Source organism: Pristis pectinata, chromosome 33, assembly GCF_009764475.1.
Source record: "Pristis pectinata isolate sPriPec2 chromosome 33, sPriPec2.1.pri, whole genome shotgun sequence".
Taxonomy (NCBI): Eukaryota; Metazoa; Chordata; class Chondrichthyes; order Rhinopristiformes; family Pristidae; genus Pristis; species Pristis pectinata.
Window position 1 is genome coordinate 3,154,144 of NC_067437.1, and position 12,027 is coordinate 3,166,170.

At 41.9% G+C, this 12,027-nt stretch overlaps 1 protein-coding gene across 2 annotated transcripts in view; it reads right to left on the reverse strand.

Moving 5' to 3' along the window:
- pold1 (polymerase (DNA directed), delta 1, catalytic subunit) overlaps nt 1-12,027 on the reverse strand; it is a 145,968-nt gene that overhangs the window by 44,411 nt on the left and 89,530 nt on the right. For both annotated transcript variants that reach the window (XM_052043016.1, XM_052043015.1), the window contains exons 18-20: nt 6,493-6,588; nt 5,152-5,289; nt 532-707 (exon numbers count right to left, since the gene is read on the reverse strand). In XM_052043016.1, coding sequence (XP_051898976.1) covers nt 532-707; nt 5,152-5,289; nt 6,493-6,588 — 410 coding nt within the window. The remainder of the gene's footprint in view (nt 1-531; nt 708-5,151; nt 5,290-6,492; nt 6,589-12,027) is intronic.

Here is a 12,027-nt window from a genome sequence, read left to right on the forward strand (position 1 = left end):
CCAAGAACCCCCACATATGATCTATCGCACACCATGGCGAGAGGCAAACCATACCCATTGCTCAAGGTCGGCATCTACACAGTGCAGGAGCTCACCGATGCCAACTTGTGAGCATTGAAATGTGCTTCTCAGTAGAGGAAACACTATTCTGTGGATGAACACTGAAGCAGCATCATTCGAATCATACAGGGGTTGGATGATAGAATTAAAAGCACCAGGACAGTTGGATGATAGAATTAAAAGCACCAGGACAGGCTTCAATTAGTTCATGAACTGCAAGAGCAAAAACTAATGTAGTTGGTTCAAAGCTCTCAAGATAAAAGACTGAACAGAGGTAGGTTGCCTCTATTAGCTCTTTTGGCACTGGCTTGAATTTCAAGCAACTTTCTTAATAATCTAGAGCAAGTTAAATGTTACTCTCTCTACAGCACATAGGCTCTCATCTCATAGATTTTGTAAGCATTTATTGGACGTGCAAATCCTCCAAATTGAGATACATAAGGAATGAAAATATTCCCTAATAACATTTACCTTTCAATTAAAATCTTCTGAAGACAAGTGTTGATCAGGTTAGCTACCAATGGACAATTATCCCTCCTCACCGTCTCTATACCCTTGCAATCCATCTTATCGTGCGTGTTTGGGTTGGAGGAGAAGTATAGACCAGCATAGCGTTTCTTGTTGATAAGCAGATAAGGGAAATATACCTGAAAGAAAGATTTTCAAAAATATTATCTGTCACCATCTTTTAAATGAAAGAGCAAGTCAAAATCCTCCAATGGGGTGGGCAAAATCATCACTTTGATTTCTCACAACAAAATCCTTTCCTTGTCACCAATCCCATCCCAAAGTTGAGGCTAGACGCAGATTAGAGGAACAACACTTCATATTCCATCTTGGTAGTCTCCAACCTGACTGCATCAATAACGATTTCTCCAACTTCTCCCATCCCCTCCCCCACTTGTTTTCCCTCATTCCCCCGGTCCCTTTACCCCTTCTCTTTCCCCTCCCCTGCCCTCACGACCTGCCCTTCACCCACACCTTCCACCCTCTGGCTCCCCACCTCCTTCCCTTCATTCCATGGTCTACTGTCCTCTGCTATCAGATTCCATTTTCTTCAGCCCTTTGCCTCTTCCACCTACCACCTCCCAGCATCTCACATCATTCCCACTTCCCCCCCCCTCCCCACCTATCACCCGCCAGTTTGTGCTCCTCCCCCTCCCCTCCACCCTTTAATTCCGGCTTCTGCCCTCTTTCTTTCCAGTCCTGGTGAAGAGTCTTTGCCCGAAATGCCAACTGTTCATTTCCCTCCATAGATGCTGCCTAACCTGCTGAGTTCCTCCAGCATTGTGTGTGTTGTTCCAGATATCTCAAATTCCCTTTTTGTTGGCCACCTACAGATCACCTTTTATTACTCCAAATTCTACAATGCACCCTTTCCCACCCTATGTCCTGTTTGCACTTCACCCATCATCCCAAACCAACATAATGTCTGTGCGCAACCCCCTCTGCGCACCTCCCCCACGCCCCATCCTTCCAAGCCACCCCCCCCCCCCCGTTCAGCTTATTACAACTTATCCCTTCCAACAAGTCTTCAGCCATTCCTTTTTTGTCTCCTCTTAGTTTATTTATTGAATCACAATAACCTATGACATGGATAAAGGCCATTCAGTCCATCGTGTCAAATGAGACCAAAAAGCAAAACTATTCAGGGGTATCTCATATCTCAGCCCAAGTCCTTGGCTTGACGATTGTTGCTCATCTAGAGCTGATGCTAGTATATTTTAGATGTGATAAAGGGGATTTGTTTCCACCACCTTTCCAGGATGGAGTTCCAGACATCTCTGGGTGAAAGCAATTCTCAGCTCCAGTTCTACTAAAAAATGTAAATTAATGTGTATTCCAGTCTTTGACCTCTTCTTAAGGAAATACGCTTTTCCCATCCACCATGTCTATCCTCAATTTTTTTTAATATATATATCTCTCCCAATCTTCTTTGTTCTAGAAAAAACAACCTGGTTAATCTTCCCTCAAAACCTGAAATCTCCATCTTAGCAGTCTCCTCGTATATTTCCTCTGGACATGCCTCAGCACTGTTACATCCTTACCCCAATATGGTGAGTCAGGATTGTATGTAGTCCTCTAGCTATGGTCAGCAGTTCCAATGTGACTTCCCTGCTGTTACATTCTGTGCCTTTAATAATAAAGGCAAATATCCAACACACTTTATTAATCATTATTTACCTGCTCTAGTACCTCCAAGGATCTATGGGCATGCACTTCAAGAAAGTGCTTTGGAAAACTTAAATAGTCAAAGTGTGTGAAAATACAAGTTCTTTCAAAAAAACTGGACATCCAAATTGACATCTGTGATGTGGCAATTTAGCCCTGAAAATGAGGACAATGATTTGTACTTTTATTCCTTACTCACTGCCCTCTCTGTTTCACTGAGTTTTGGAATGCATTGCCTTTAACACTCAGTGTTAAATTTCAGCAAACTGTGATACAAGGAAAGTTGTACAAGCTCTGACACTGGCATTTATGTGAACAAAGGCAAAAAGAGGACAGTTCTGCATACATATAGCATATCTGTCAACATTAAGTTGTCTCGCAAGTGGTTCACTGTCAATGAGAGACTTCTGAAGTGTGAGCACGGTAGTGAGGTGGCAAAATGTGGGAGCCAATTTGCATGCCATACCATTCAACATCAATAAAGTAGCAACTGTTTAAAAAGCAAGGCTGGTTGAGGGATAAATATGGATGGAACACAAGGGAGAACTTCCTGACTTGTCTTTGACTAGTGTCATGTGATTGTTCTAAGCCACTTCCCTTTCTTTCTTTTTCATTCTTTTTATTAATTTTCAAATTAATACAGATTAATACAAATAACATAGGTAATTATACACGTGATACAAAGAGATCGGGAGGACAATCATGACAATATATAGTCATAAAGAATAAAAAATATATTCTAGGCCCCACAGTTTCTTAGTAAATGAATATATTACAAAAAAAAATCAAATCAAAAAGGGAAAGAAAAAGATTTATTGTATTAAAAAAACACCAAATTGAAAAAAATTATAAGTAATAAAACGAAACAAACTAATAATGAAAAAGAAACTGGACTGATATTTCTCAAGGAACAAAGAGCATTATTATGTCGTCAACTCCGCTCCTCTAAGTTCAAAGATTACTGAAAAGGGATGTATATCATATGAAAATATTGAATGAATGGACTCCAAACTTCCTCAAATTTAAGCGAAGAATCAACAGTGCCACTCCTAATTTTTTCTAAGTTGAAACATGATATAGTTTGAGAAAACCATTGACAAGTAGTGGGAGGTATTGGATCCTTCCACTTAAACAAAATGGATCGCTTGGCCATTAATGTAACAAAGGCAATCATACGACAAGCAGCAGCAGATAAGTGGCCAGAATAAGCCACTTCTCTTGGACATATTTTAACGTCCACACCAAACCATGGCACCTCCAACAAAGCAACACCCTCAGCACCATACCGGGAGCACCAACATTGTTTTGTCCTCACAAATGAAACAGAACTTGAACCTACAAACTTTTGTGTGAGAAGCAGGTGTGCTCACAGTTGAGCAACCAGTTCCACACCCCATTGTTACTGCTTCGCAAAAAAGTGCCTAAATTATCACTAAAGCACAAACTGGGATTTAGGTTCAGCAAAAACCCACAGGAAGAAAAATTCACAAATAAACTTAAGTATTTCTCTCATTTAATCCTACAGCCAGGATTCGCTGTGTCGATTTCTGAAACAAGGGGACTGGCCCTGTAAACAAAATGGCCAGAAAGTGCCCTTTATCAGGAGTTTGGAAGAAAAGAAGTGATCTGACTAAAACAAGGCTCTAAGGGAGCTTGACTGGGTCAATGCAGCAAGTACGTTTTCGCCAGTGAAGATGGAAAAAAAACTGCAGATGTTGGAAGTCCGAAATAAAAAAATGCTGGAAAAAGCAGGTCAGGCAACATCCGTGGAAAGAGAAACAGGGTTAACTTTTCAGGTTGAAGATCCTTAGCCAGAAGTCTGTCAGAGGGTCTGTTTCCCTTTCCATAGACGCTGCCTGACCTGCTGAGCATTTCCAACTGTACATTTTTCATTATGTTCCCCACCCCCAAGCGGTGAACTAGGGAGCATAGACACAGGATAAAGAGTTGGCCATGTAATACTAAAGGAAGGAAGAACCTTTTCTCCCAGAGGCTTGTAGATCTTTGGAATTCTCTACCCAGATGTTTGTGGACTGTGAGCCACCAATCATACTCAAGGCTGAGACAGGTACATCAATAGACAATACATTTACGGCAGGAATGAGCAAATGAAGTCAGTCAAATCATCCCATGGACCACTCCTACTTCTACCATAAAAATTAACTTTTCCACATAAGTCTGTTTTTACAGCTTGCTTATATAAACAAGAAATCAACCATGAAGGGAGTAAAATGACTTCAGATATAAAAAGGATCTCCATGGTCTTATTAAATAACTTTATGCTTGCAAAACAAGCATGAATGTCAGCACTATATTAAGCTATTTGGACAAAACAGCTCAAGGACAGCAAACATAATTTTGAACTAAACTGTATTTCATTTACTATTGATGGCAACACGTTAATCTCTAAAATAATTTAGTAAATAAAAAGTAAGGGGTGAAATTTGGACATGAATTTTACTTATAAAATGTGGATGTTGCTGGCAAGGTCAAAATTTATTGGCTATCCTCAACTAGCCTTAAAATGGCAGCAAACCATTTGCTTAAACTGATGCAACCTGGCACAGCAGGCACAAGGGGACCAAATGGCTTACAGTTGCTTCTCTTTCATACATTCTTCCAGTGATGACTCTTCCAGTGCTGTTGGGAAGGGACTTCTAAGCCTTACAGAAAACAAAGAATGAAGTGACAATATAATGCCAGTTTGATGTGTGACGAGGTGGTGTTCTCATGCCACCTGCTGACCTTGTCCTCCTTGATGGCAGAACTTGCAGGTTTGGAACCCAAAGCACAAGACTGCGCCAGAATGGTTTCCATAATGCATGCTCTCATTATGTGAGAGAAGGTCCATAATCATGTAACCATAGGGCTCCTTTACCCAATTTTAACCAAATTACACTTGAAAACTTTTCTACCCACCTTTTCAAACTCAAGTTTAATAGGAGGGATGAAGTGACTTGAGACCCATTCAGCTGCCTCACGACCCAGTGTCATGCTTTCTTCCACCGTCTGTGTTCCCAGTTTACACATCACAGAATCTGTGTCACCATAAATAACCTAACAAGAGGAAAACAAGACTAGGATAAGACATTGCTGAGCTCCTTTGATAGTACAGAAAGGCAACATATCAAGGAACAGTGTTCTAAGCCATAGAGAAGACTCACTTTTAAAGAGTGTTCTTTAGCCAATACTCCTTGTATTGTATTTGGCCTCCTGGGATACCAGTCAAGTTTGTATACCTTCACTATTTGTGCTGACTTGGTTGGTTTATCTTCTACACCTTGTCACCCTCAAAGTTCCCTGTTTCTTTCCCTGTTCTTCTCCCACTTTCCTGCCTTTGGCATATATGTATACTCATGAAAACATCTTGTGTCTATTTCTGCAGTGCTCATATTGTACTGCTAACAGTGCTGACTAGTGACCTGAACAAAAAGTAAAGAATAGGGCTGATGTAGAGAGCAACAATGATACCACCTAGTCAAATTAAAAACAATAAACCCAGCTCTAGTCTCCACTCAGTTCAAACCGTACCCACCTGGATAGCCTTGAGTTGCAAATAATCTAATTGCTTTTGTATTGTACTCTTCTAGAAATAAACCCTAGTACAGTGTTCTTTGCAGCACTGGAGACACAAGAGACTGCAGATGCTGGAATCCGCAGCAACAACCTGCTGGAAGAACTCAGCGGGTCGAGCAGCATCTGTGGGAGGAAAGGAATTGCTGACATTTCAGGTAAAGACCCTGCATCAGGACTGTGCACAAACAACGTTTGTACCTACTACCAGAGTCCTGATGCAGGGTTTCGACTCAAAACATTTGCAATTCCTTTCCTCCCACAGATGTTGCTAGACCTGCTGAGTTCCTCCAGCAGATTGTTTTTTTTTCCAATCGCAGTATTACTACTTTCAATTATTTTTGTCTTTGCTATACTACATTTAAGGAATGCAACATCTATTTTCATCCTGCCCATATTAACCACTCACACTTTGATTTAATGTAGCACTGATCGAAAGATTGTGCATGGTTATGAGCTGACCCAATGGAATAGTATAAAATAATTTAAGGATTAGACAGCATACCAACTCATTGATTGTTTCAGTCTGGCAGATGGTGGAGATCAGAGAATATCTAAACCATGCAAGAATAGGAATGGGCTTGGTGGTTCTTCTTTCCACAGGAATAAGAAGAAGCTTTTGGAACACTCTCAGCCCAGTGCTTGCTGACATTAAGCATGCCTTCAGTGAAATGGACCAGATCCTACCTTAGCATCTGCTTTGTAGCCATTTGCGATGGTGTACTTCGATTCAACCAGCTGCTTCGTTTTCTCAATCATCTGTCGCCCGAAACCAGTGACACTCTGGAAAAAGTTAGAACTCCAGCTTAAAATTTATCATTGTAACTGTAAGAAGTAACACTTTCAGAAATAAACAGCAGCACAAGGAAAAACAGATGAGAAATGTGCAAGTTTTTTTTAAAATATAAATCATCAGACAGGACGAGTTGAAGAATGAAACAAAACCTACTTGGGACAGCACCACTGACCAAAAGCTTTCACAGGTCAGATGTAACGCAGACAGAACGAAGAAGTTGAGATCATTTTCCAAGACTACTGGAGCTTAATAGGAGATTTTACAGGATATTTAAAATCATTAGGGCTTTTATAGATAAATAAACTGTTTCATAAATACAGAGAAACTGTTTCTTGTGCAAGGATCAATAACCAGAAGAAACAAAAAGGTTTCCCTTTTATCTATCACGTTGCAATGAGCTGGAACTTGCTGCCTGAAATGGCAATGGAAGTAGATTTAATACAATGTCAAAAAGATAGTTCAATAAATGGAGAGAGAGTCCCGATGGAGGTTTTTGTCCCAGAGCGTCAACAATTCCTCCCCCCTCCCCAAAGACGCTGCTCAATCCGCTGAGTTCCTCCAGCAGATTGTTTATTGTTAACTGAATAAATGGCTTGGTGGGGAAAAAAAACTGCTTTGGAGAAGCAGGACAGTTCTTTCAAAGAATCAAACCTGCCTCAAGGGGCTGAAGGACCTCCTTCTGTATCATCCTACGATTCTATAAGGAGTAAAGCTCTCTCTATTCATCCCTAGCAAAGTATGTTGGTCCTGATATCAAATGAATGATTCCTAGTACTTCAACGAGATTTTTTTTTAACTAAACATTTCAAAGGTAGGCACAGTAGTGTAGCAGTTAGTGTGATGTTTTACAGTGCCAGTGATCCAGGTTCAAATCCAGCCACTGTCTGTAAGGCGTTTGTACGTTCTCCCTGTGTCTGCGTGGGTTTCCCCCGGGTGCTCTGGTTTCCTCCCACATTCCAAAGACGTACGGGTTAGGAAGTTGTGGGCATGCTATGTTGGCGCCGGAAGCGTGGTGACACTTGTGGGCTGTCCCCAGAACACTACGCAAAAAGATGCATTTCACTGTGTGTTTCGATGTATATGTGACTAATCAAGATATCTTATCTTAAGTGGTAATAGAAAAAGTAGGAATTGACACTGAAGTGGATGGGATCTATCTGGGGTTCTCAGAATGGTTCCAATATGTGCCGCCAAAAAAAGATTCATGACAGCTACTATAATAGAGAGCTGGACAGCAAAATGGATTTAAACACAACTAAGAATTAAGCAAAGCATCTCATAGTGAAAGAAAATAGGGAGTAATTTGCTGCAGGGATAGGTTCATCATCCCGGCAGCAAATGAGCTCAGGAATAGGAGATACAAGTTCCAAATTTGCAAATACCAAATTGACAGGAGCTAATAAAGACTGGAACAGCACACAGGAAGAGATTAACAGGTAGAATGCGTCAATAAATGGAAAATTCAATGCAGCAAAATATGAGTGCCTCATACGAACATGAAGGCCAATTATTCCCTGGAAGATAAGGAACTACATGTGGTAAAACAGCAAAAGGGATAGAGATGTACAAATTGTTAAAATCAGCAGCACTGGGTAAGAAGGGTAAAAAGAACACAAAATTTTAAAGTTTATTTCTGAAGAAGCAGAATACAAAAGCACAAAAATCTTTAAGTTATACAGAACCTTGATTGTTCTGCAGAGTACTGTTCACAGTTCAGGTCTCAGCACCACAATAAGTTATAGAAGTTCTGTCAGAAAAGATTTGACAGATTGGGATCAATACACAAAAAACACTGGAGGAACTCAGCGGGTTAGGCAGCATCTGTGGAGGGAAATGAGCAGTCGACGTTTCAGGCCAAGACCTTTCATCAGGACTGGAAAGAAAGAGGGCAAAAGCTGGAATAAAAGGGTGGGGAGAGGGGGAGAAGCACGAGCTGGTGGGTGATAGGTGAATCCAGGTGAGAAGGGGAAGATAGGGTAGGTGGGGGAACAGATTGGAATGATGCATTTACCAAGAAACATTAAAGCAGACTGGGCTCCACTCCTTGAAAAAGAGATAAAGAACACACTTGGCAGAAACACTTAAAATTTTGCAGGGTTTGGGAGAGGACTTGATAGAGTGGACTTGGAGAAGCTGTATCCAGAACACGGAAGACATAAATGTAAGAAAGCCACTGCAAAACAAAAATTTAACATGAATTTCTTTACAGAGAACTGAGAAGGTAGAACTTACTGCCACATAGTATGGTTGAAGCATGGACACAATTAAGGACAGATTTAATATATCCCAGGATGATAGGGTTTAGGAGGCAGGGTGAGAGAAGCTACTATGGAGAAGAAATATTGGCACAGACCAATCAGAACAAATGACCCGTTTCTGTGCAATAGCTTCTGTGCGACTCTGTGCAATCCATCCCATGACTCACATGAGATTATCAAATTTGTACCCAATTAGCAGCACTTTTCTGCTGTGGCTGTAAACTCAACAGAAATGGTTCGAGACTTCAGCCTTCAGATAAACAAACAGTGAAGACATTTTATATCCTATCAGTTTTGGCTAGAATTAGACTCTTACTTTCAAAGAGAATTAATGCTTTTTTTTTCCCCTTTTCAATTCATCTGTCACACAAGAATCCCGGGTGAAAACCCTGAATAAACAACCAATGCCGGGCTCTGAAGCCAGCCACCATGAGGCACACAACTATGGTGATCAGTTTGAATTCGCCTCTCCCTCTCACCTCCATTCCGCACTTCTTAGCTGCAGTGTGACCAAGAAGGGGAAGTCAATAGCTGTGACAGCATTTCACAGCACAACAGAAATATTGTGCTCTTCTCCTCAAATTCAGCCAGAATGAATATGTTAATCCAAAAACTAGCCAGCTTTGCAAATCCTAATGTACTATTAGAGTGTGTTAGTGTCTGCACCCCTGCACAGTCACATATGATGGCAGCCAGCTTTCAGATGACTCAAGTCTCTGTTTTGCAATCAGTATGAGAGGGGCATGACTGAATCAGAAGTCTAAGGGTGGGTTGTGCACTATTCTCAGAATGATCAAACAGCTGTCAAAGCTTTAGCAGCCACAAGCCATTGCCACAACTGTTCCTGCCTGAAATTCATTTTTGCCATTAACGACTGGCATTCCACCATCTCCCAGTTATAGAGCCATCCAGCATGGAAACAGGCCCTTCGGTCCAACCAGTCAATGCTGACCAAGATGCCCATCTAAACTAGTTCTATTTGCCTGTGTTTGGCCCATATCCCTCAAAACCTCTCCTATCCATGTACCTGTCCAAGTATCTTTTAAAAGTTGTTAATGTACCTGCCTCAACCACTTCGTTCCAAATACGGACAATCCACTGGGTGAAAAATTTGCCCCTTAGGTTCCTATTAAATCTCTTCCCTTTCACCTTAAACCTATGTCCTCTAGTTCTTCATTCCCGACCCTGGGAAGAAGACTGTGTGCATTCGCTCTTTCTATGCCATGGTTGACAAGAGACGTAGAATATCTTGTCAAGAGGAAGAAAGAAGCTGACTCAAGGTTCAGAAAGCATAGATCAGAGAGGGCTCTGGAGAGTTACAAGGTAGCCAGGAGGGACCTTAAGAATGGACTTAGGAGAGCTAGAAGGGGGCATGAGAAGACCTTGGCGAGTAGGATTAAAGAAAACCCCAAAGTGTTCTACACGTATATGAAAAAATAGGAGGATGACTAGAGTGAGGGTAGGACCGATCGGGGATAAAAGAGGAAACGTGCCTGGAGTCGGAAGAGGCAGGGGAAGTCCTTAATGAATAGTTGGCTTCAGTATTCACCAGTGAGAGAGACCTTGGCGTTTATGAGGATGGCATATGACAGGCTGATACACTGAGGCATGTTGACATGAGGAAAGAGGATGTGCTGGAACTTCTGAAAAACATTAGGATAGATAAGTCACCAGGGCCAGACGGGATATATTCAAATTTATTACGGAAAGAGAGGGAAGAGATTGCTGCGACTTTGGCGCTGATCTTTGCGTCCTCACTGGCCACAGGAGTAGTGCCAGATGATTGGAGGGTGGCAAATGTCGTTCCTTTGTTTAAGGAAGGGAGTAGAGATAACCTTGGGAATTATAGACTTAATTCAGTGGTGGGCAAATTACTGGAGAAAATTCTTAGAGACAGGATTTATGGGCATTTGGAGAAGCATAGGCTGATTAGGGACAGTCAGCATGGCTTTGTGAGGGGCAGGTCGTGTCTCACGAGCCTGATTGAATTCTTCAAGGATGTGACGAAGCACATTGATGAAGGTAGAGCAGTGGATGCGGTGTACATGGACTTTAGTAAGGCATTTGATAAGATTCCTCATGGAAGGCTCATTCAGAAAGTCAGGAGGCATGGGATCCAGGGAAACTTGGCTGTGTGGATTCAGAATTGGCTCGCCCATAGAAGACAGAGTGTGGCGGTAGATGGCGCGTATTCTGCCTGGAGGTCGGTGACCAGTGGTGTTCCACAGGGGTCTGTTCTGGGACCACTGCTCTTTGCAATTTTTATAAATGACTTGGATGAGGATGTGGAAGGGTTGGTTAGTAAGTTTGCTGATAACACAAAGGTTGGTGATGTTGTGGATAGTGTAGAAGGTTGCTGTACATTACAACAGGACATTGATAGAATGCAGACCTGAGCTGAGAAGTGGCAGATGGAGTTCAACCCGGAAAAGTGTGAAGTGATACACTTTGGAAGATCGAATTTGAAGGCAGAACTCTTAGCAGTGTGGAGGAACAGAGGGATCTTGAGGCCTACGTCCATAGATCCCTCAAGGTAGCCATGCAGGTTGATAGGGTTGTTAAGAACGTGTATGGTGTGTTGGCCTTCATTAGTTGGGGAATTGAGTTCAAGAGCTGCGAGGTAATGTTGCATCTCTACAGAACTCTGATTAGACCACACTTGGAGTATTGTGTTCAGTTCTGGTCACTCATTATAGGAAGGATGTGGAAGCTTTAGAGAGGGTGCAGAGGAGATTTACCAGGATGCTGCCTGGATTGGAGAGCATGTCTTCTGAGGATAGGTTGAGTGAGCTAACATTCCACGTCAACACCAACTTCTTGCACTATTCTCTATTACTCCTCACAGCCCTTAGAATCCAAAAAATATTTCTTAGTTTTGAATATACCCCAAATCATCTACAGGATTCTCTGGAGCAGAGAATTCATAATCTTGTGCAAAAGAATTTCTCATCGCAATCCAAAATAGCTGTCAAAAGAGTCAAAGCGTGGAAACAGAGCATTTGGCCCACCACGTGCACACTGACAGTGGGCCATCCATCTGTATTAATCCCATCCTCCAGTACTGTGCCCATAGTTTCTGAGCCTGGGTGATTCAAGTGCTCGTCTAGACACTTAAATGTCATCTGCTTCCACCTCTCTCTCAGGCAGTGATGCAACCAGTCAGGATGC